Source organism: Convolutriloba macropyga, chromosome 7, assembly GCF_964194025.1.
Source record: "Convolutriloba macropyga chromosome 7, txConMacr16.3, whole genome shotgun sequence".
In the NCBI taxonomy this organism is placed as follows: Eukaryota; Metazoa; Xenacoelomorpha; order Acoela; family Convolutidae; genus Convolutriloba; species Convolutriloba macropyga.
In genome coordinates this window covers 74,564,581-74,589,774 of record NC_134474.1, presented here as the reverse complement: position 1 = coordinate 74,589,774, position 25,194 = coordinate 74,564,581, and the positions used below count along the sequence as shown (strand labels likewise).

The 25,194-nt window shown below is 37.3% G+C and overlaps 1 protein-coding gene across 4 annotated transcripts in view; it reads right to left on the bottom strand.

Moving 5' to 3' along the window:
• Positions 1-25,194, bottom strand: part of LOC142343325 (transient receptor potential cation channel subfamily M member 1-like) — a 100,246-nt gene that overhangs the window by 62,360 nt on the left and 12,692 nt on the right. For 2 of the 4 annotated variants that reach the window (XM_075395160.1, XM_075395163.1), the window contains exons 4-10: positions 22,988-23,323; positions 22,846-22,860; positions 20,192-20,754; positions 19,435-19,561; positions 11,490-11,684; positions 11,211-11,222; positions 732-926 (exon numbers count right to left, since the gene is read on the bottom strand). In XM_075395160.1, coding sequence (XP_075251275.1) covers positions 732-926; positions 11,211-11,222; positions 11,490-11,684; positions 19,435-19,561; positions 20,192-20,754; positions 22,846-22,860; positions 22,988-23,323 — 1,443 coding nt within the window. The remainder of the gene's footprint in view (positions 1-731; positions 927-11,210; positions 11,223-11,489; positions 11,685-19,434; positions 19,562-20,191; positions 20,755-22,845; positions 22,861-22,987; positions 23,324-25,194) is intronic. The other 2 variants (XM_075395161.1, XM_075395162.1) reach the window with 2 other exon arrangements.

Sequence of the window (25,194 nt, the reverse complement as noted above, 5' to 3'; positions counted from 1 at the left end):
CAATCAACTTTGTTTTAGGAACAGATTCTGTTTCTGAATAACCGCAATTTAGGTCACGCAGAAAGCGTGAAATCAAGCGCGAAAAAGCCATTTAAGCAGTGACGAGACAGAATGTTCTAGAACAAATGTAAAACGAAAATGAAGCGTCAGACGACGAAACAAAAAAACATAGCAGGACAAGTCCTGACGTACAATTCAAAGAATTTTCATTGACTAAACAGAAAACTAGACCTAGAACGGACTATGAATGGATTGGGAAAACCATTTAGAAAAAAAATCCGATCCAAAAAATTGAAAAAACAGTAAAAATCGAAGTGAAATTGCCGCATGTGAACAAAAAACCACTAGCGAGAAAGCGAATTTTTGTTCAAACACGGTTTTCTCACTCTACTTTAAATTTAGAGCAAAAAAATTTCACGCCGCAAAACCGCTCGCTTTTTCGCTCCACTTCCTGTTTCGGCGTGACCAAAATCACTACTCCAATTTGACTTCAAAAATCATGAAAATGTGTGAACAGATCTTTAAAAAAAAAGACAGCGCCCCAATACAATTCAAATTCTTTGAATTGTAAAAAACCAAGAGCACCGCAATATAGCTACGCTCAGCTTACAGCTTCGCAGCTATAATAATTTGGATGACGAAAAAAAGCCATCAAGCGCCAAACTAAGGCGCTATAAGCGGTTCAACAACCGTAAACAATAATGCCAAGGGAAACTTTAATATAGACTGACCTTGACTTCTTTGAGCAATTTTGCGAGCATTGAGTTTGGAGTTGTTCTGCTTGAGTTGTAGAGTTGCTCTAGAGCCCTGAAGGTGAGGAACTTTTGTACATCTACTCCGTTGTGGAGGAGGAGTTTGACAAAGGCCACTCTGTCCTGGCAGAAAGCACTCATCAGAGCATCACTCACCTCACTCACACTCCACTCCTGACAATCAATATCACTTGGAATGATAAAAAAAGGAGGACGCGAGAGGATGTGGTGAGGGGATGATAAAATGTAACGAGTTACATGACTTGTCGATGCTTTAAATGACTTGCGTCCTGGTATCAAAACATGTTTTGCTTATTAACCAGGGGTTTCCAAGTTATCCAACTTCCTAATTTCGCTCCATTCAACTCCACTGAATTCATTATATTGCGCAAATTTATTTAAAAAATCTTCATTCCGTTTAATTGAGGTAGTAAAGCCAGTAACAAAAAAACACGTGATATAAGTTGACTTAGAATTAAATACGAAAGTCAAAGCTGAATAATAGCACTATGAGAACCTTAATAATAAGAGTAACTGACATGATAAAAACATAGCTGGATACACATTTTAATAATAACTAGCAAGCCTGCATAAGCATCACAAAATCATATCCGACCAGGTTTAAAAAAAAATAGGATTTTTTCGTGGCAACTCGGGTTCGAACCCTTGCCCCTCGTTTAACAGCCACAGCTCTTACCTCTTAGGCTCCCGACGAGTATTTTTGGCGTCCATTACCTTATTTAACAGCAACTTTTGGTTAAGCGACAATTTTGGCTTTGCTGTGATTAAGGTGCGCTATGTTAAAGGAGCGCAATGAATTTGCATAAAACGAGCTTCTACAACCAAATCCCAAATTTATTTCCGAGCACATCATACATCCTTTTCCTCCCCTACTTGGGCTTGAAAAAAAAACATTTGCAGAGCAGGCTCTTAGGCATGATTGCGCGGGCTGCATTCTTAAGGATCGTTAAAACATGCCAACATAGGAGCCCTGCTAAACATTGCGTTCAAGTGCGACTTACATTTAATATAATAGATGAGAGGGAGAGAAAGAAATGGAGAAAGAAAGAAAAGACAAAGGAATAAAGAAAGAATGAAAAGAAGACAAGTAAAAAAAAAACAAAGAAATGAACAGGGGAAGAAAAAGACAACCAACTCACCAATTTTTTATCCCAGTAAACGATGCATCCTTTTCCTCAACGACTCGGGATCGAACCCATGCCCCTCTCTTCACATCCACAGGCCTAATCCATTGCGCTACCGACGCCTGTTTCTGTTGTCTATTGAACTGGATACATTCGAAAAATATTGGTCGATGGCTTTTCGTCTCGCTTGTTTTTGCTAAGCCGTATGCTTAATGAGAAAAAAAAAATTGCAGATCAGGCACTTAGGCATGATCATGTAGGCTGCATGCTTAAGAATCGTTAAAACATGTGAATATAGGAGCGTTGTTAACCATAGCGTTCAAGTTCAACTTACATTTAATAATTAGATATAGAAGAATAAATAAGAACGGAAATAAAGAAGGGAGCGAGAACGAAAACAAGATTCACCATTTTTGAGCTAAAAAACAGAAGCTGGAGCGGTGATAACCGTTGCGTTCAAGTGCGACTTACATTTAATATAACAGATGAGAGGGAGAGAATGAAATGGAGAAAGAAACAAAAGATGAAGGAATAAAGAAAGAACAAAAAGAGGATACAAGTAACAAATTAAAGCAAAGAAATGAAGAAGGGAAGAAAAAGACAACCAACTCACCATTTTTTATCCCAGTAAGTTATAAATCCTTTTCCTCCCCAACATGGGCTCGAATCCATGACCCCCACTTCACAGCCATAGTCTAATCCCCTTGCGCTACTGAAGCCCGTTGCGGTTGTCTGTTGAACTGGCTACATACGCAAAGTTTTCGACAATGACTTTTTTGTCTCTCTTCTTTTTGCTAAGCTGTATGCTTAATGAGCAAAACACAATTACAGATTAGACGCTTAAGCGTGGTGGTTGTGTATGCTGAATGTTTAAGGGTCGTTCAACATCTGACGATAGTAGTGCTGTTAACCATTGCGCTCAAGTGCAATTTACATTCAATATATTAGATGAGGGGGAGAGAAAAAAATGGAGAAAGGAATAAAAGATGAAGGAATAAATAAACAACAAAAAGAATATATAAATTTAAAAAACAGAAACGCAGAAGGGAAGAAAAGGACAACCAAATCCCAAATTTAATTCCGAGTACATTATACATCCTTTTCCGCCCCTACTTGGGCTTGAACCCATGTCTCTCACTTGACAGCCACAGGTATAATCCCTTGCGCTACAGACGCCTGCTGCTGTTGTCAATCGGTACTGGCTACATAAGCAAAATTTTTATCAATGTCTTCGTTTCGCTTGTTTTTGCTAAGCCGTATAATTAATGAGCGAAAAAAAACATTTGCAGAGCAGGCTCTTAGGCATGATTTTGTGGGCTGCATTCTTAAGGATCGTTAAAACATGCCAACATAGGAGCCCTGCTAAACATTGCGTTCAAGTGCGACTTACATTTAATATAATAGATGAGAGGGAGAGAAAGAAATGGAGAAAGAAAGAAAAGACAAAGGAATAAAGAAAGAACGAAAAGAAGATATAAGTAACAAAAAAACAAAGAAATGAAGAGGGGAAGAAAACGACAACCAACTCCCGAATTTTGTATCCCAGTAAACGATGCATCCTTTTCCTCCACCACTCGGGATCGAACCCAGGCCCCTCTCTTCACAGTCACAGGTCCAAACCATTGCGCTACCGACGCCTGTTGCCATTGTCTATCCGTAGTGGCTACATACGAATATTAGTCGATGGCTTTTTGTCTCGCTTGTTTTTGCTAAGCCGTATGCTTAATGAGCGATAAAAACATTTACAGATCAGGCACTTAAGCATGGTCGTGTAGGCTGCATGTTTAAGGATCGCTAAAACACGTGAAGATAGGAGCGTTGCTAACCATAGCGTTCAAATGCGACTTACATTTAATATATTAGAAGATATAGAAGAATCAATAAGAAGGGAAATAAAGAAGGGAGCAAGAAGGAAACACAGTAGTGGATGAAAAACAAGATTCACCATTTATGACACAAAAAACAGAGGCCATTTCTGGCACCGACTCAGGCTCGAACCCATGCCCCTCGTTTCACAGCCACAGGTCTAATCCCTTGCGCTACCGACACCTGTTACTGCTGTCTCTTGAATTGGCTACATACAAAAAATATTGGTCGATAGCTTTCAGTCTCGCTTGTTTTTTCTTAAGCTGTGCTTAATGAGCAAAAAAAACATTTGCAGATCAGTCACTTAAGCATGGCCGTGTAGGCTGCATGTTAAAGGATTGCTAAAACATGTGAAGATAGGAGCGTTGTTAACCATTGTGTTCAATTTCGACTTACATTTAATATATTAGATATAGAAGAATAAATAAGAAGGGAAATAAAGACGCGAGCAAGAATGAGAGACAGTAGTGGATGAAAAACAAGATTCAACATTTATGAGACCAAAAACAGAGTTCCTTCTTCGCACCGACTCGGTCTCGAACCGATGCCCCTCGTTTCACAGACACAAGTCTAATCCCTTGCACTACCGACGCCTGTTACTGTTGTCTATCCGTTGAGGCTACATACGAATATTGGTCGATGGCTTTTTGTCGCGCTTGTTTTTGCTAAGCCGTACGCATATTGAGCAAAGAAACATTTACAGATCAGGCACTTAAGCATGGTCGTGTAGTCTGCATGTTTAAGGATCGCTAAAACACGTGAAGATAGGAGCGTTGTTAACCATTGCGTTCAAGTGCGACGTACATTTAAAATATTAGATATAGAAGAATCAATAAGAAGGGAATTAAAGAAGGGAGCAAGAAAGAAACACAGTAGTGGATGAAAAACAAGATTCACCATTTATGACACAAAAAACAGAGGACATTTCTGGCACGGACTCAGGCTCGAACCCATACCCCTCGCTTCACAGCCACAGGTCTAATCCCTTGCGCTACCGACGCCTGTTACTGTTGTCTATCCGTTGTGGCTACATACGAAAATTGGTCGATGGCTTTTTGTCTCGCTTGTTTTTGCTTAGCCGTATGCTTAATGAGCGAAAAAACATTTACAGATCAGGCACTTAAATATGGTCGATTAGGCTGCATGTTTAAAGATCGCTAAAACACGTGAAGATAGGAGCGTTGTTAACCATTGTGTTCAAGTGCGACTTACCTTTAATATATTAGATATAGAGGAATCAATAAGAAGGGAAATAAAGGAGAGAGCAAGAAGGAACCACAGTAGTGGTTGAAAAACAAGATTCACCATTTATGACACAAAAAACAGTACAATTCTGGCACCGACTCAGGCTCGAACCGATACCCCTCGCTTTACAGCCACAGGTCTAATCCCTTGCGCTACCGACACCTGTTACTGCTGTCTCTTGAATTGGCTACATACGAAAAATATTGGTCGATAGCTTTCAGTCTCGCTTGTTTTTTCTTAAGCTGTGCTTAATGAGCAAAAAAACATTTGCAGATCAGTCACTTAAGCATGGCCGTGTAGGCTGCATGTTAAAGGATCGTTAAAACATGTGAAGATAGGAGCGTTGTTAACCATTGCGTTCAAGTGCGACTTACATTTAATATATTAGAAGATATAGAAGAATAAATAAGAAGTGAAATAAAGAAGGGAGCAAGAACGAAACACAGTAGTGGATGAAAAACAAGATTCACCATTTATGAGACCAAAACCACAGTCCATTCTTCGCACCGACTCGGTCTCGAACCGATGCCCCTCGTTTCACAGACACAAGTCTAATCCCTTGCACTACCGACGCCTGTTACTGTTGTCTATCCGTTGAGGCTACATACGAATATTGGTCGATGGCTTTTTGTCGCGCTTGTTTTTGCTAAGCCGTACGCATATTGAGCAAAGAAACATTTACAGATCAGGCACTTAAGCATGGTCGTGTAGTCTGCATGTTTAAGGATCGCTAAAACACGTGAAGATAGGAGCGTTGTTAACCATTGCGTTCAAGTGCGACTTACATTTAATATATTAGATAATTGAATTCGTCTTGAACAATTAAAATTACAAAAATTAACATCGATAGGTATATACATAGTCAAATCTGGACTAGCCCGAAAGCCTGCTAAAGGCATGTTGAAGGCAGCCCAAGAGCATTTGATTCAATTTTAATTATCACAAAAATTAAGCATTATTATTAAAGTCAACATGAAAATTGAACAAAATATGAAACATTATGAGGATGAAGATAAACAGAGAAAACTAAAAATAAAACGAGAAAACAGATTAAGGTTAAATAAATTCTATTTCAACGATGCAGTCCAGGACAGCTTCAAGCCCACGAGAGACACCTCCCAGCGCAATGAGGATGAGTAGTCTAAGTACAGTTCTTGAATGATAAGAATGACTTTCGAGTGCTCATTAAAGGCCCTACAACAGTAGTTAGTTCCACACCTTGAGGACTGAAAGGTATCGCACACAAGCAAGAAGCTGTCCAAGACTGCAAAATCACAACAAAATGATAGAGGCAATTTGATACTACTTGGATTAGTTCTTATTTAAAGATAATATTTGCCAGGTTCCCTATTATGAAATTATCACGGAAGTCGTGTAAATATGCGTTTTTTGAATTTTCACTTTAAAAGCTTGTCTGGACTTCTATGTTTGCTTTTTTCAACAGGTTCTCAAGAAAAGTTGTCCTAAAGTCTACAGAGAGTTGTTTCGCTTTGCATTTGTTTATTGGCAGAGAGTTGATCCTGCTTTCTTTTGCTCTGGTTACATAGCACTTTCCACATTGTGAGACTTCTTTTTTATTAACCACTCGTTTGAACAACTCGTATATGTGTAATTCAAACACCGATGCAATTTTTAATTTCTCAAGTTTATCAGAAATGCTGTCGCGATACCTTTTACGAAAAGCTATTCTAAAAAACCGTTTTTGACTTTTGTGAATTGCATAGAGATTGCTTTTCTTCACGCAACCATATATAAGAATCCCATATTGCAAGACCGGTTGTGCATACGTTTTATAATAATTTATAAGCTGATTAATTGTCATTACATCACGCAACTTATAGACAATTGCGCAGAATTTATTAATCTTTTTCCGTATATACTCAATGTGTTGTCTGAAAGAAAGTTTGTTATCCAACCATATTCCTAAATATTTGCAAGAATCCACTCTTATTAAAAATTCATCGGAAAATTTTAGTGAGATGTCGTCTTTAGCAATGCAAAATCTGAGTAATTTAGATTTCGTAGCCTTCACGGTTACTTTGTTGTATTTCATCCAATGATCAACTCTTTCGATATCTTTCTGAAACTCCTCGTTGCTTGCATGTGGATTTTTTACTATTGCTGTACCATCAGCAAAGAGTGTTGATGAAGAATGGAAAACAGCATGCGGCCGATCATTGATATATATATCAAAAACAGTAGTGGACCCAAAACTGAGCCCTGGGGAACCCCATATTTGACCTGGCGTTTTGTACTCAGTGTTATTAATATGTATACACTGATACCTCTCTGACAAGTAATTTTTGAGCAGGCAAAACTTACAACCTCGAATTCCGTAGTTCTCAAGTTTTCCTAGTATAATAGAGTGATCAACGCTATCAAATGCTTTCTGCAGATCAAGTAAAAGCATCAATCTTTTTTCAGATTTTTCATATTTCTGATCTCTTCAACTAACCTAAGAGCGGCATCTACAGTGTTCAATTTAGACCTAAATCCAAACTGATTAGCATTGAGCAACTCAAAATGTTCAAAATAATTAATAATTCTGTTATAGATAATACGTGCAAACACTTTTGCTAATGATGGGAGTAATGAAATTGGCCTGTAATTTCAATACTCATTGACATTACCATCTTTGGAGGGGATTTACTTTTGCAACTTTAAATTCGTCCGGGAAAATTCCAGTTTTAACACAGTTATAGAACACATTAGTTAGTGGTTCACTTATAAGGGGACAACAAAGTTTTTGGAGGATATACCATCGTGACCATTGCTGTTTTTACTTTGCATGTTTATAATTACGTTTTCCATCTCATTATAGTTAATTTCACTAAAAAACAAAGATTGTGGTTGCCTTTCTATGGGTACTTTTTCTACTTTTTCAATTTTGGCATTCAGTTCTGTGCCAATGTGTGCAAAAAACTTATATCATTTGCGACATTTGAGTCAAAATTATCCGGCAAAATCAATATTCTTTTTGATCCAATTATATTACTGATGGTAGTATGATATTGTTTTCGGTCTGCATTTTCCAATTTAGTTCTCCACTAAGCTCGATATGCTTTACGAGATAGCGCATTACATTTATTCCTTGAAACCTTGAACTGCTCAAAGTTGTCTATTGTCGGATTTTTAATATATATATTGTAGAGCTCATTCCTTTTCCTTGATGCACGCAGTACTTGATTTGTTACCCAATTCTTACGCGCCCTTTTGATTTTTGTAAGTGGACAAAATCTGTCGAAACAATAGGTAATTACCTCATTAAGCTTTACGATTGCTGTATTGGGATCGGTATCACTAAACGCGATATTCCTTAGCTTTTGGCTCAATAGAAACTCCAGTCGTAACCTAGCACAAGGGGTAGGTTGTTGATAATGATACAGTCTTTTGATGAGTATCTTTCAATATCGTTCACCTTTTTCTCCAGGAATTGTACCCTAGATACTAGCTTGTTGATAGATGCTTGCTTCTTCTCGAGCTCCCCAATAATCTTTTCCATAAAATTCATTAATGTGGGGTCACAGCTGTTGATATTGTCGAGTTCATCTCTCAAACTTATCATTATGGCAGCTCAGAGACAGGGGGTTTAGCTTATGCAAGGCCAAATCTGAAACTATTTAATAAGTTTATCACAACAATTAGGCTAATTATCACAACATTTTAACTAAAAGATGATGTTTTAAACCGAACAATAAATGTATCATAACTCAGTTCGATCTCAAAGATGAATTAAAAATGAAGATTGAAATGTTTTCCTCTGTGAACAATTTCAAAACCATCATTTCTGCGAATTTTTTGTTTAAGCTGCCACCTAAATTTTCTTATGTCTAATTAGCAGCGGTTTAAATAATTCTTATTCACATCCATAATAGTTCTACACGAACAATTTTACAAAAAACGCATCCTGAAAAGCTCAGCGAAAAAAATATGAAGAACATAGCCGACAAACTGCCAAAACATAGTTGCCACAACTCTGTCGAGCAGTAGTCTCAAAACACTAATGAAAAGAATGAGACTTGAAGAGCCATAGAAAATCTTCTAAATGTTTTTGTAAAACTGCCCACCAAAAAAAATCAATTAGAAATGAGATATCTTTATTTGACCGACCTCCGACTGCACCTTACAGATATTTCGATTGAAACACGATAAAAAAACATGGTTTTACAAAAAATAATCCGAAAGAGCAGGCTATCTCTATTACATTTCATATTAGCCACACTCCTGTTTCCCAATGAGAGGATAGAGGGATTAGCATCATCAGTAGTAAGCATTGGACCCGGTAACTTAGACTAAACATAAACCAAATAACGTCGAACAGAGTGCTCTTGGACGACCGTTGGGAGAGTTTAATTCAAAATTATAGCCTTGAACAATTTTAGGGGTGCAAATAAATCCGACCAAGCTGTTGGAACTCCCAACCTTCGACCTGCTAGATTCAAGTATTAAGAATTCGGACATCAAAGATCCGATCTAACGATCGCGTCTACTTTGGCAACAGAGTTAATTTCTGAAAAAAAACAGGTAATCTCTTTTTTCCAGAAATCTCTTGTTTTCGGAAATTTTTGGTAACCTCTGAAAAAAGAGTTAATTTCTGAAAAAAAATTCTGCAATTTATATCAGACAAAAAAAGGTAGTCAAGCATGAAAGTCACTCGCAAGTGAAATGAAAATATTTTAGAACGAAATGGTCAACCAAAAAGTTTGGGTAAAGAACACGTCAATAATAATTGCGTCAAACGTCGCTAGACAGCTATAAAACATACGGAGCAGACTACCGGAAAGTAGCAAGATTGATTCCCATAACCTCGATCGGTATTAAAAGAACAGAAAAAAAATAAAAATCAGTTCTCTAAAATATATTTTCAAAAAGAGAACTTTTGATTTCATTTCGTCGTTCAACATTCTTCTGTTTAATAATGATTGGCTGCAGGTGCTAGTATCAATATCAATGAGCATTAGAGATGGTTACTAAAAACAGGGGTCATCTAAATTGAGGTTTATCCCGTGTACTCTTGATTTCGTTTTTAAGACTCGTTCAATTTAACTTGATTTGCTTAGCAACTGCTGTTTAAAAGCACTTAGAGCAGAATGAGCAGCTTTTCCTCACTCGCCAAATTCTTTCACCTAATTTTCGCGCTCTTTCTCAAACTAATGCATCAAACTTTGCCAGATTGCCCTAAAACTTGTTTTCACGAGCGGCATTTACTTTTAGGATTCAGGTTGTAATGAGGACGAGGCTGTGGGGGAGATGGGGTGAAGGGGGAGTGGGTAATTACCCAATAATGTAAACTTCAAAGAATTCTGAGAAATTTGTTTTGAGCTTGAATGGTAGAGGCAGGCAGCTTAAAAAGGCCCTAGGCCCTAAAATTGTTCTGTACTGCTTTGAAAATAATCAAAACTTCTCTTAAAAGTTTCTCATAATCCTTCCATTTATTTCTCTAAAAACGTAGGATAACTTTACGGTCATTACTACTATACCTCAAGAAAAAGCATGAACAATTTTTGTCAAACACATTTAACTTACACCAGAATGCTTTTACGCAGATTTGATCAAACAGCGGCGAGCCGTGAACAGAGCATGGTTTCACGTATTCAATTAAATAGAATTTTACAGCGGCAGTCGAAGCATGAAAAAGTCAAACTCAATCTGTAGGATTGAATAAATATTGTGTCCTTTTATAGACGATATTCGTCGATTGAGGTGGTATCAGCAGTAATAGTAACACGAGACAAACACCAGATGTTTCAAAAATCACAAAAGAATTCACACAATGAACGCACATAAAACACGCGTCCAACGTGAGACTATTGGTGAAAACTGTCTAATTAAAAATTTTATAATAGTTTTAATATGACCTTTATCAAACCTGCTAAGATCGTTTGAAAATAGTTGCTTCACTCAAATCATACAAGATGCAATTTAAAATTAGTTGCTGATAACTTTTCGGCAAATATCTCGTCTATTGTAGTCTCAATACTCTACAGTCTATGATATCAAACAAGTTTCAAATGAAAGGAGAAATAATCTGCTTTAATTATAACTAACTACTGACAAATTTTTGACGTGAAGGCTAAAAACAAACTATGCAATGGATAGATTAAAACAGTTGCAGTCCATGTGAATCAATTTGAGAATAAGAATGGTAAGAATGTGAGTATGGCGGTGTGACAATCACTCCACGCTGTTTTGTTCAACTTACAGTTGGATGCGACTGGAAAACGAGATCGAGTTAGCTAATCAGACGATCATAAGATAAGTGAGTAGATTCGAGAGATAAAAGCGCAGCCAGCTATCTTCACCAAAAGGCTTCAAATGATGTTAATTGAAAGCTAATTTAAGAGCTCTTCAATGATTTCAAGGGAAAAAATATGGTCCTTTCCCATTATTGGATATAGAGGTCATCTGACCGCTAAGCTGGGGGTGGGGGAGGGTACTATGGGAAAGGCCCGAAAAGTTATTTTGTGGTGTATTTTGGTACCTTTCCCACGCGGAATATCTCGTTTTCTGCCAAGTCTGGTCTGCCCCATGACATGGTGAGGTGGAATCTCTCGAGTGGAGAGGCCGTGTGGCTATGGAGGAGGGCGGACAGTATCTTTACATCCACATCCCCCACTCCGTCTCCTCCTCCTCCCCCTCCTTGTGACCCACCATACGAGTAGATTGATATGTAGTCCTACACAACACAACATTCTCACCAATCTCACACAAAAACAGCAAATTTATTTTTGTCCCAGGCACATCAGTAAAAATGCCAGATCCAACTCATGGCCAAGGAAATGCCTAAGCATTTTCACTAATCTCTTGAAACGAGACATCGCTTTTAGTCGACTGAGTTTTAACATAACAGATTTAAAAACTAAAGTTTACGAAATGGGAATAAATCGGAATAACAAGTTTTTATATGCTCTATTTATTGTGCCTTCTTCAATAACGATTTTCCGTGGAAAGTTTTCCGACAGCCGCTGGTGATGGTTACCATTAAACGGAAGCTCAAAAGAATTTAACATGGCAAAATCCTCAAACTGCACAGCAGTTAAATATCTAGCTGCATATATAAGGAAACATACCCGGCAGAATGCCGGAAAATAGCCACCATTGATTCCCATAACTCAGATTGGAACTGAAACAAAAAAATGTAAACATAGCTGGCAGATTGCCAGGAAATAGCCGCAATAGCTTTGTAGATCTGCAGTCTGAAAAAAAAACAGTAAAAGACAGACCAAAAAATTCGTCTTTTCAATGAACGCTGATGTTATATTTTGATTAGAAATCTGTATACATTTTTGCTGCCTCTATTAGCTGATCTCAAATAACCTTCATTTAGAGTGACACACACACATCTGACCTTATCGCTTTAAATTAAAGTAAATAAAAGTCAATTTCGAAGTGAGGAAATCATTTTGTGAGAGGTAAGTCAAGTGTGACCAAAAATTTAATCACGCAAATGAACAAAAAAACTCGCTCCACTAAGAACGAAAAATGACGTCACGCACGCATTTCAGTTGAAATTGCATGAACGAATGAACAAAAAGCAGATTTGAAGTGGTTGTGACGTCATATGGTCGTAACAAAAATCGCGACGACGAAATAAAACATAGCAGGACAAGTCCTGAAATAAAATTCAAAGAACTGAATGAAAAACTTGGAAGTACTCTACCTGACCAGCAGATCAATTGAACAATGCCAGCCAAAGTACAAACAAAATCATCTCAAAAAATTGAGAAACAAACAATCAAACAAACTAAACAAAAAAATAACCATTGCTAAAACTTTGAAGCTTCTACCCTTAAGGCAAAATTTGATCCTTTTTAATATACGTACTTCAAAAATATATTCAAAACCAATTTTTTTCTGAAATTGCGGCAGTATTATGTCTGCAAGGCCTGAAAAAATTCATTGGTCCTTGAAGATCGATTAACTCGAAAATGACGCAAAAAATTTCTTTTTAAAAATGAAATCAATTGCAAATTTTAATGAAATGTTATTGAAAATTGTGATATTAATATCTCAAGAATCATTCTGTGTCTCTAGAGGCTATCCAGTAACCCTATTCCAAGCCTTAAAAAATTAATTATTCAAAGATCGATAGGCAAAAAATGTCATAAAAATTTCAAAAAAATAGAAATTCGTTGCTTCAAAATGTTGAAAACCATTCAATTGACCCCTAGCAACTATTTAATAACATACAATCAAAACCTCTATGAGATTATATGGCTACTGGGTCAAGAAGAACTGAGTAAGACAAATGCTTTGAAAAATCTTGAAATTGCGAATTTTATCAGAAAATTTTTAAAATTCGAAAGATTAAATTGTTGAAAACAAATCCATTAAATCATACAACTAAAACTGTAACCATAGAGTTATTTTTTCAGACCAGAAAATCTCATAAAATGACAAAAATTTTCAAAAAAAATTAATATTTCCAAAAAAAAAAATTGGTATCATTTTGCGTGTTAGTGTTTGCAGTACGAAAACATACAGCTCATGAAATGGTCATAATTAGTAATTTTTTCTCGCAAAAGGCCTTCATCAACTTTTAAAACCTTCAACCTAAGACTAATCAAACAAAAAACTTTGAAAAATCAAAAACTAAAAAACATGAAAAATTGCACCATTTTGAGCCCAAAAACTCCTAAAAATGACCTTTTAACCTTAAATTGAGGCCTTACCAGCAGCTGCACCACTCTAAGCACTTGTAGAACTACCAACAGTTCACTTTGGGGCCCTAATGAAACTTAATGCCCGCTGGGCTTTACCTGTTTATCCCGTTTTGAAAGATCAAGTCATTGAAAAATGTGTGAACACATCTTAAAAAAACACAACGCCCCAATACAATTCAAATTCTTTGAATTGTAAAAACTAGGAGAAGGCCAATAATAGCCCCAGCTAGCTGTGCGGCTATTAAAAACTGGCTATTAAAAACTGATTGATGTAAAAAAAACTTTTAAAGTGCGAAACATTTCGATTTCCTTTTGTTAGAAACGCTCTTCTTACTTATTGAGAGGATGCAAGGGCTAATACCAATCATCTAATAATCATTAAAGATGGTAACTAAGACTTATAAGAACAAATTTCCAGTAGCAGGCATCTAAAATTGGTCATTACGAGTTTATCCCGTTTCTAATTTTGATTTCGTCTATTGATACTCATTCTAATCATTAGATTGCTTTGCTGAGCAACTGCAAAATGTGTGAACGATCTTGAAAAAGATAAAACAATCAAAACTTTTTGAATTGTATAAAAAATAGGAGCCTGCTGAGAAGCTGCGGATGGCTATTATTAAAGAAATGTATTTTGATGCATTACATTAAAACCGTCAATTTGAACCCAATATTTAAAAAACATAAATTTTGGGCAAAATTACTCGATAAGCTAGATGTCCATAGCATAGTATTGATAAACATAGCCGACTACCGTCGGGCGAATTGCTCTCAAACAACCGGCGAGCGGTTGGCTTTGTCAGTAGCTAGGTACGGTTTAGTGAGGCTAGCTTGAGCTTAATTGAATGGGCGTAAGTAAGCGCAGCGGTGGGGGGGGGGGGGGTGCACCGGGGGCTGATGGGGTAGCAAAAGTGGGGGGGGGGGGGGGGTAGCAGTGGGGGTCAATCTTTAAGAACCGCCCTTCGCACCATAAGTATGAGTCTCCAACACAGATTCTGTGAATCGCATACTTGAAGACCAGTGAGCTGAAAGGCTCTAAGTGCACTTAATGCCCGCTGGGCGCTACCTGTTATCCCCTTTTTGAGGACGAAAAGTCAAATGCGTCAGAAAAATTGGTCAAGCGAAAAATCGCATAAAAAGACCGACAGGACTACTGAAATTGCTACAAACTTCGTTTGAGGGCAATTAGTAATCAGTTTCAATAAACTTAGAAAATATATTTCAAACTTTAAAGCCGCAAAATTCATTTCGAGCCTTCAGAACCTCAGTTTATCCAGTTTTATCCTGAAAAGTCAAATGAGTAACCCGAAAAAGATCAAACAAAAAAGTGTCAGTGTAGCTAGGGCGAGGGGATCAGATGGGTTGAGGTGGTGAAGCTAGGTCAGAACGGATTCCACCGCTAGTTCAAAAAGTTACTCGTTTTTCGATATTAACCTTCCCTAACCTGTGGCAGAATTCAAGCCAGAAAATTAGACTTCCTACTCACGTTTTCTGCCTTAGAAGATTGAAATGAATGTTGCGGCATGCAGAAGTGATCTTAAGCAAGGTAAGTCATTAAAAAACAGCTGATAGGTTGCCAGAAAATAGCCACAATAGCTTCGTAGATCTGCAGTCGCAAAAGATGGTGAAAGAAACAGACCGAAATAGAAATTTTAAAATGCTGAGCTGTTGTATTTTAAAAACATGATAAACTTGTTGTGGATTCTATTAGCTTCCCTTATATACCCTTTAGTTAGAGTGAGACACATTCATTTGACCTTATCTCTTTGAAGTAAAGAAAAGTCAATTTCAGAGTGAGGAAGTCATTTTGAGAGATTTAAGTCACCAATAATTTAATCACGCGAAAGAACAAAAACATAACCGACTAAACGTCAGAAAAATTGCTCTTGAACGACTCGTGGGAGCTATAATCAATTGGCGACTGCTCCAGTCGGGGGGGGGGGGAGCCTAAATGGGACTAAGAAGTTCTATAGTAGGCTTCAAATAACCACATTAGAGGTTAACATATTAAGTAAAAAATGACACCAGTTTCGGCGCACTTTTCATCTGACTTTTAGTATTAAATTGCCGCCAATTGAATTCAGCTGCTTGAAATTGTGATTGAGAGAGAATTTTAAATCACACGAAATGCAAAAAGTCAAGGGCGAAAAAGTCACTCGAAAAGTCAAAATTGTCAAGCAAAAATTTTGCATAAAAGACACCGCTAAGAGTGAAAAATGACGTCACGCACGCAATTCAATTGAAGTTGCATGAACAAACATACCCGGCAGATTGCCGGAAAATAGCCGCCGTTGATTCCAATAAGCATGATTGGGATTGAAAGAATAGAAGATATTGAAAAAAAAGATTTTTGTACAAAAACAATTTTTTAAGTCCAATTTATTTTGATGGCATTTAGTAGTTGAACATGCTTCTGTTTCTTAGAGAGAGGCCGCAGGTGCTACTATCAATACCAATAAGCATAAGAGATGGTAACTAAGACTCATAGGAACGACGTTCAAATAGCGGGCATCTAAAATTGGGCTTTATGGGTTTCTCCCGTTTCTATTTCTGACTTCAATTTTTTATACTGACTCTGTTCATTTTGAATTGCTTTGCTGAGCAACTGATGTTCAAATTAACTTCTAGCAGAATGAGAGAAGAGAGAAACTAGCCTAGAGAAGTCAAAAAGATTTCACGCAAAATGTCGAAAAAGCGGCAAAATGGTAAAGCGAAAACAAGTTCGACGAAGTAAAAAAAAAAATAGGAGCGCTATAATAGCCGGCTGAGAAGATGAGGGCGGCTATTAAACATAACCGACTAAACGTCGGAAGAATTGCTCTCGAACGACTAGTGGGAGCTCTAATCAATTGCAGCCTGCTTCAATCGGGGGCCCTAAATGGGACTAAAAAGTTCAATAGTTGGCTTCAAATAACCACATTAGAGGTTCACATATACCACTATTAAGATTTAAAGTGAAAAATGGCACCAGTTTCGGCGCACTTTTCATTTGACTTTTAGTATTAAACTGCCGCCAATTGAGTTCAGCTGCTTGAAATTCTGATTGAGAGAGAATTTTGGATCGCGCGAAACGCAAAAAGTCAAGGGCGTAAAAGTCATCTGGAACAAAACTGGTCAAAACGGCCAAGCGAAAGTTTTTGCATGTTTACAATATTTCTTCTCTACGAGAGCAATTAAAAAGCAGATATGAGGTGGTGATTGACATCATATGGTCGTAACAAAAATCGTGTCGACGAAATAAAACGAACAACCAAGAGAAGACCAATAATAGCCTCAGCTATCGCTTTGCGGCTAATAATAATCACTATCGACCAAAAACAGAATAGAATGAGATATGACGTCACTCGAAAATAACGAACCTCAAATCGACGCAAAAATCAGTGATGAAGACCACCGGGAAGGGGGAGGGGTCGACCGTACTAAATGGAATGACGTTGAGGAGGGTGGATGCCGTTGAGTGGTGGTTGGGACGATTGAGGAGCGTTGTTAAGTGCAGAGGAAGGTTAAATGGGAGTGGCACAATCTCGAAGAACCACTGGTCATAACTTAAAACGTATCTCTTAAACATCACCGACTAACGTCCTTTTGACCTCAAATATTATGAGTATTTCTTAATTGCTATACTTCACAACTAAGCTATTGTTAAACTCTAATGTTCAAAAACAGAGGTAAATGTTCGAAAAGAAAAGTAAAACTCAAGTCATGAACAAGCTCGCTCCAGCAAAAAAAAACTCAATAACAAAACTCCACTTCGAATAGTAACACAGACCAGCAAATCTTCAATAAATGCTTCAAACTGCGTTCGAGAGCAATTATAAATCTTTGATCTTTTCTTAATGTGTCCGGAGTAAGTTATGCACCCCTACCGTTACCGAGCACGCGCTATTATATAGTAAATCCATATGTTAAAATGGCATCCGCGCTTGGGGGTGCAAATAATAAGCGGTCAGTCTGCTGCGGTGGGATAAGCGTAGGCGAAAAAAAATCCAAAATTTGTATAAAACCCAATACTCCTCTTAGAGTGCGTAAAAAACCCGTATAAAGACAAAACACCTCTTCGAGTCGTAAAAAGACCGAAGGTCTCATAACATAGCCGGCAGACTGCCGGAATATCTGCGAAGGTATAGACCTGCGTGCCATATAATAAAGATAGAAACAGATACCGATCTAAATCGAAAAAAATCGACGCCTCTCAAAAAAACGAGGTAAAAAACATTCAGCGATAAATTAACAAAGCTAGTTAAAATTCATTCCGCAGAAGCCTATTAGGGACCTTTACTACACAAATGAGTTCCTCTGACCTTAAACAAATTCAAACTAAACTTAAATTTTAAAGTGCAAAAGTCATTTTATTGAGTGAGGTAAGTCACGTATGATAAAAATCTAATCACGCAAATAACCTAAAAACTTTTGCAAAAGCGAGTGAGGAATGACGTCACGCGCGCAAATGCCGTTAGTGAGAGGAAGAAGTCATTCAGAAAATTTGACTTTTTCAGCTTTGCTGTGTGAACAAATGTAAAACGAAAAAAGAGCGTCAGACGACGAAACAAAAAACATAGCAGGACAAGTCCTGACGTACAATTCAAAGAATTTTCATTGAAAAAACAGAAAACTAGACCGAGAACAGACTATAAATGGATTGGGAAAACCCTTTACAAAAAAATCCGATCCAAAAAATCGAAAAAACAGTAAAAATCAGAGTGAAATTGCCGCATGTGAACAAAAAACCACTACCGAGAAACCGAATTTTTGTTCAAACACTGTTTTCTCACTCTACTTTAAATTAGAGCGCAAAAATTTTACGCCGCAAAACTACTCGCTTTTTCGCTCCACTTCCTGTTTCGTTGTGACCAAAATCACTACTCCAAGTTGACTTCAAAAATCAAGAAAATGTGTGAACAGATCTTAAAATTTGAGCGAAAAAAATTCACGCCGCAAAACCACTTGCTTTTTCGCTCCATTTCCTGCTTCGGCGTGACCAAAATCACCACTCCAATTTGACTTCGAAAATCATGAAAATGTGTGAACAGATCTTAAAAAAAACATAGCAGGACAAGTCCTGACGTACACTTCAAAGAATTTTCATTGACTAAACAAAAGACTAGACCTAGAAGGGACTATGAATGGATTGGGAAAACCATTTAGAAAAAAATCCTATCCAAAAAATCGAAAAACAGTAAAAATCAAAGTGAAATTGCCGCATGTGAACAAAAAACCACTAGCGAGAAAGCGAATTTTTGTTCAAACACCGTTTTCTCACTACTTAAAATTTAGAGCCAAAAAATTTCACACCGCAAAACCACTCGCTTTTTCGCTCCACTTCCTGTTTCGGCGTGACCAAAATCACTACTCCAATTTGACTTCAAAAATCATGAAAATGTGTGAACAATCTTAAAAAAAAAGACAGCGCCCCAATACAATTCAAATTCTTTGAATTGTAAAAAACCAAGAGCACCGCAATATAGCTTCGCTCAGCTTACAGCTTCGCAGCTATAATAATTTCTGCAAACTTTATTTCAGAGCAAATGAAAAGGATTATAAAAGATGTCATACAATTCATACACTACTTCTTTGTACCTTGATCCTTGAATTATTAGTAGGAAATCGAATCGCATTTGCCCTCATATGATTACCATATCCTATATGACTATGGTATATAGTAGGATTAACGACAATCAAATTTGGCAGTCAAGTAAAATTGTGGTAAGTGAACTTCTTAAAGATTTTTCGCTCGTTTTGTGGCTTTAGGATTAACAATTGTACCTGTCTTAAATGGAAGCAGAGCTCCAACTCCTTGATAAGGTTATTGGCCTCTTCAGATGCAATATTGAAGGTCAAATGCATAGTTTGAGCCAACTCCGCTCTCACACTGTCGGGGATGGAACGGGTCCTGAAACAACCGGAACAAATTACTTCTCATCATTTAGTCGAAATTAGGGCCACTAAACTCAATAAGGTCAACTCTCATATTATGTTGCGTTTGAACAAAGTGCATCAACCTTTAACTGTTTAAGTACTTAAAAGCCAAAAATCAACAATTTGACTCAATTTTAACATTTGTAGAATTGTTTTTACTTGCATGAAGAGTGCCCCGCCTAGCAAGATTTGGCTTAACTACAAGGTGTAAAGAGATTAACCTGGCTGAGAGCAGTTTTTCCATACTTCTAATTACTGTAAAATGGAATCTAGATACCCTAAAAAGTGGACAGCTGTAGATTGTCGACCTGATTGAATTCGATAGTTTCGAATCTCATTTTAATTTAAAGCTGCTTTCCACTTTCAAGTAAAGCTTAACCTATATAAACTTCCCGCAGCCAATGGAAGCAAACTTTGTAAAAAATATCTGCCTGTAAACTCCTATCATGAGCTTGGACATCTTAAACTGCTGCAGCTAGTAGCTCAGAGACAAATAGTTTTGATTCATCAATGAATAAACTTAATGCTGTCTCTGCCACTTTAATTAGAACTTTGATTTACAATTCATCTTTAAAAACAACAACTTTTCTTCGATAGCACTGACCTTTCATCATAGACTCTATGTGCAAATGAAATGATATCAGCCGCCTTTCCAGTTCCGTCACAGACCACAATTGGCACTGGGGGATCCTCAGAGAGGTAGTCTACCATAGTCCGGATCAGACTTACCCCACCCTCAATAGCCACACAAACTAGGGGAATCTTTGGAGCCAGCGCTTCCGGCAGCTTGGCGACCACTGCGTCCAGCAATTTTGGGCTGTCATCCACTTTGCATGCACTCTGTTGTTGTCCACTTTCATCAGTAGCTGGACTGTCATTGTCCTTGACGCTCGAGGGATCTTCGAAATGAGTGGTGATGTCGGGTAGAACCGCATTATCGCTACCTGACCTCAAGCTATGCTCTTGGACTGACTTCCTGTTTGGGTTGCCCAGTTTGCTGCTCTGGTGAGCTGGCTGGCGACCTGAGAGGTACCTTTCCAAATTGCGACGCAGTCTCACTTCCGCCCCCTTACAAGTGAACAGTCCGTTGTCAGCTAGGAGGAAGTGGCTGTGATGTGCGTTCAGTTTACCAACTTCGGCCTTTCTGCTGTAGTAGCGCACTTTTTGCTGGAAGATAAAAAATACAGTGCTCGAGACAGAAGCATACGCGATAGGACCCATATCAGCGCCAAAACATCACTCAGACATCACTCAAGTACAATGAATGGTACAGGTGAAAAACTAAAAGGCACAGAATTTGAAACGTGCAGTGACAACTCTGATTAGTCTCCTTTATTAAACATGAGTTGACTGGAGTTGTTCTGAAAGAACGTTGTGCCGATGAAAGATTTTTGGTCCAATTTTTAAATTCATTATAACCAACTCTTCTCAATGAATTGCTTAATAAACATAGCTGGCAGATTGCCAGTGAATAACCGCAATAGCTTCGTAGATCTGCAGTCTAAAAAACAGTAAAAAAGACAGACCAAAAAAATAGTCTTTTCACTGAATATTAAATTTTGATTAGGAATCTGTACAAGTTTTTACTGCCTCTATTAGCTGCTTTCTAATAACCTTCATTTAGAGTAACACACCCATTTGACCTTATATCTTTGAATTAAAGTAAATAAAAGTCAATTTCAAAGTGAGGAAGTCATTTTTAAGAGTGAGGTAAGTCAAGTGTGACCAAAAATTTAATCACGCGAATGAACAAAAACTCGCTCCACTAAGAGCGAAAAATGACGTCACACACGCATTTCAGTTGAAAATGCATGAACAAACGAACAAAAAGCAGATTTGAAGTGGTTGTGACGTCATATGAACGTAACAAAAATCGCGACGACGAATTAAAAAACATAGCAGGACAAGTCCTGACGTACAATTCAAGAGTTTTCATTGACTAAACAGAAAACTAGACATAGAACGGACTAAGAATGGATTGGGAAAACCATTTAGAAAAAAATCTGATCCAAAAAATCGAAAAAACAGTAAAAATCAAAGTGAAATTGCCGCATGTGAACAAAAAACCACTAACGAGAAAGCGAATTTTTGTTCAAACACTGTTTTCTCACTCTACTTTAAATTAGAGCGCAAAAATTTTACGCCGCAAAACTACTCGCTTTTTCGCTCCACTTCCTGTTTCGTTGTGACCAAAATCACTACTCCAAGTTGACTTCAAAAATCATGAAAATGTGTGAACAGATCTTAAAAAAAAGACAGCACCCCAATTCAATTCCAATTCTTTGAATTGTAAAAAACCAAGACAAGGCCAATAATAGCCCCAGCTATCGCTGTGCGGCTATTAAAAACAGCCAAAAATTGACATAAAAAAATGAGAAATGTGGACCGACTCTGCAATTGAAACGCATTATTAAGCTCTAAAAAAAACCAAGTTACAACGAAAAAAATTTGGGCCAAATGGACGAAAACTCGGCTAAAAAGCTGTCATCTATATGCGCCAACCACTCAAAAACTCTTTTCAAAGTCAAAAGGTCATTGACTGAACGCAGCGAATGAACAAAAAAAACTTCTCTCGCTCAGCAAAAGTTAGTTCATATAGCAATTTTACTCACTTTCACTATTAGGTCAAAACGCAACAAAAATCGCAACGACGAAATAAAAAACATAACAGGACAAGTAAAAGAATTTCCATTGACTACACAGAAGAACTAGACCTAGAACGGACTAAGAATGGATTGGGAAAACCATTTAGAAAAAAATCCGACCAAAAAATCGAAAAAACGGTAAAAATCAAAGTGAAATTGCCGCATGTGAACAAAAAACCACTAGCAAGAAAGCAAATTTATGTTCAAACACCGTTTTCTCACTCTACTTTAAATTTATAGCGCAAAAATTTCACGCCGCAAGACCACCCGCTTTTTCGCTCCATTTCCTGTTTCGGCGTGACCAAAGTCGCCACTCCAATTTGACTTCAAAAATCATGAAAATGTGTGAACAGATCTTTAAAAAAAGACAGCGCCCCAAAACAATTCAAATTCTTTGAATTGTAAAAAACCAAGAGAGGGCCAATAATAGCCCCAGCTATCGCTGTGCGGCTATTAATAATGAATGTTACAGAATATTATGCTTACAATTATGTCTATACTGCAAAATGTAATATTTTCAACTTTCCCATGCCAAGATACATGATACTTCCAAACAGTATGTCGGACTGCTCTAAAACGACGAGTGAATCTCAAAATCTTAAAACTACTCTACCTTACTGACATTCTCCTATAATCGCATATCAATATCTACAATTATTGTGTATGAACAAGCACAAACTCCGCGTTGTAGTTCCAGATCAACATCCGAATCAATTCCGATCAAATCCGAAAAAAATTCTAAAGTTCCAGCTTACATCAGGGCCAATTAGATTCTCTCTGCCTTGCACAATGCCCCATGGGGTGATTCCAATACAAGGAATCCTGTTGTTCCTCTTGAACGCATTCTTCAGAGCTGAGCCGACCTCTTTACTCGCTCCACAGTTCAGTCCATTAGTAATAATCCAAGCACCCGTAGTCTCAGCCGCCTTGACTAGCCCGTTCTTAATTGCCTGCTTCACTTTGGGCTGCAATTCGAAGTCCCCAGTGCCTTCCAGTACAGATATGATGAGAGTGGGAGTGGGCAGCTTCCAGTGGTAGAGGAGGAGTCTGTGGACTGTTGCAGCATTGGAGGTCGGAGAGAGACGGCAATACTGAAATAAAGTACTCTGTGACCATTTATTATTCCCTCAAATGTAAGCCAAAGCTATTAGTGGCAAAATGCGCATAATATCCAGAATTATTATCAGGCCAACTGGTAAAATCCTCTTAAAATTACTAGGAAATGTCTAGTAAAAACGACTTTTATGAGAACCGACACTTCATATCTTCTAAATAGCTTCTATCAAGAAGAAAAATAGTTCTATTGATGCTTTTTTACGATCTGATTCCATATAACTGTCGACCCCTTCATTTTCAATCAAAAACTTAATAATCCTGAACAGCTCATAAAATTAAACAGCCGACTAACTTCAGAATTCCTCTCAACGACTAGTGGGATATCAAATTCATTGCAGCATGCTTCAGTCGGGACAGCGTTTGGGGGGAGGGGTACTAAACCCAATAAAAGAGGAGTCAACAGAGGTTACTATATACCACCGCTAAGATTGAGAGTGAAAAAACGACAAACATTTCGGCGCACATTTCAGTTGAATTTTAGCAGTAAACTGTAATCATTTGATTTCAGTTGCTTTAACTTGTGAATGAGAAATTTTCATCACGCAAAACGCAAATCAATTAAAAATCAAGACGAATACCGTTCAACTCAATAGAAAACCGGAAAATAATCGTACGATATCAACTCTTCAATCTTCCTAAATCAGAAATATCAAAGAAAATAAAAACATAGTCGACAGATTGTCGGAATAGCTGCGGGAAGACTTGAGTGCCGTATAATAGATATAGATACAACAGAGACAGACCTAAATTGGTACAACAGGTATAACAGAGTAGACCTAAATGGAAAAAAATCGACGCCGCTCAAAAAGCCAGTAAAAAAACATTCAGCGATAAAGTAATAAAAATTGTTAAAATTCATTACGCAGAAGCCTTTTTATTAGGGACCTTTAATGCACATATGAGTTCCTTTGACCTTAAACCAAATTAAAGTTTTAAAGTGCAAAAGTCATTTCATTGAGTGAGATAAAAGAGATAACTCAAAACCTTTGCAAGAGAGAGAGAGAAGGAGAAATGACGTCACGCGCGCAAACGCCGTAAGTGAGAGGAAGAAGTCATTCAAAAAACTTGTCTTCAGCTTTGCTGTGTGAAAAAATGTAAAAGGAAAAAGAGCGTCAGACGACGAAAAAACCATAGCCGGAAGAATTCCGGAAACTACCCAAAGATTCGTTGTCGTCAAAGAAGTACCTTTAAAAACAACTATTTCCTACTAAGACGACTACCAACAACAACAAAAAATTCAGCCATAAAAAGCAGATAGGCCATAAGACCCAACTAAACTAAAAATTACATTACTCTTATATATAAAACAAAATTTTTTGTATGCAATTGAAAATATCAAAGTACGTGAGCAGCAAAAGTCAAAGTCATGTTAGGCTCCGAAAACTTTATTTTGGATGAAAAAGTTGAATATTGCAAAAGAAATGGCCAAAAACTGTTACAAAATTCCGTAAAAGCTCTCAATCGAAACACTATTTTACAAAATAAAACATTAATCAATTGGAAACCAAAAAAACTCTGTCGCTTTAACAATAAACATTTGTTGTCGCTTCAAATCACAATGAACGCGAACCTAAAACAATGAGCATAAAACTAATCAATGATGATCAAATCGAAATTAATCATGAAAGAGACAGATTAATATTCGAACGCAAAAAATCGTATGTTACCAAAACCAAGCCCTAAAAATATTCACAGAAAAAGTGTTGTTCAAAATTTGTATTTGAAGCTAGCAAAACCTCAGTGCCATATTATGTTAACCAAATTCAATTGCAAACAAAAAACCTATAAAAAATTCAAAAGAAAGACAAAAATTATTGGTTCAAATCGATAATTTTCAATTTAATAA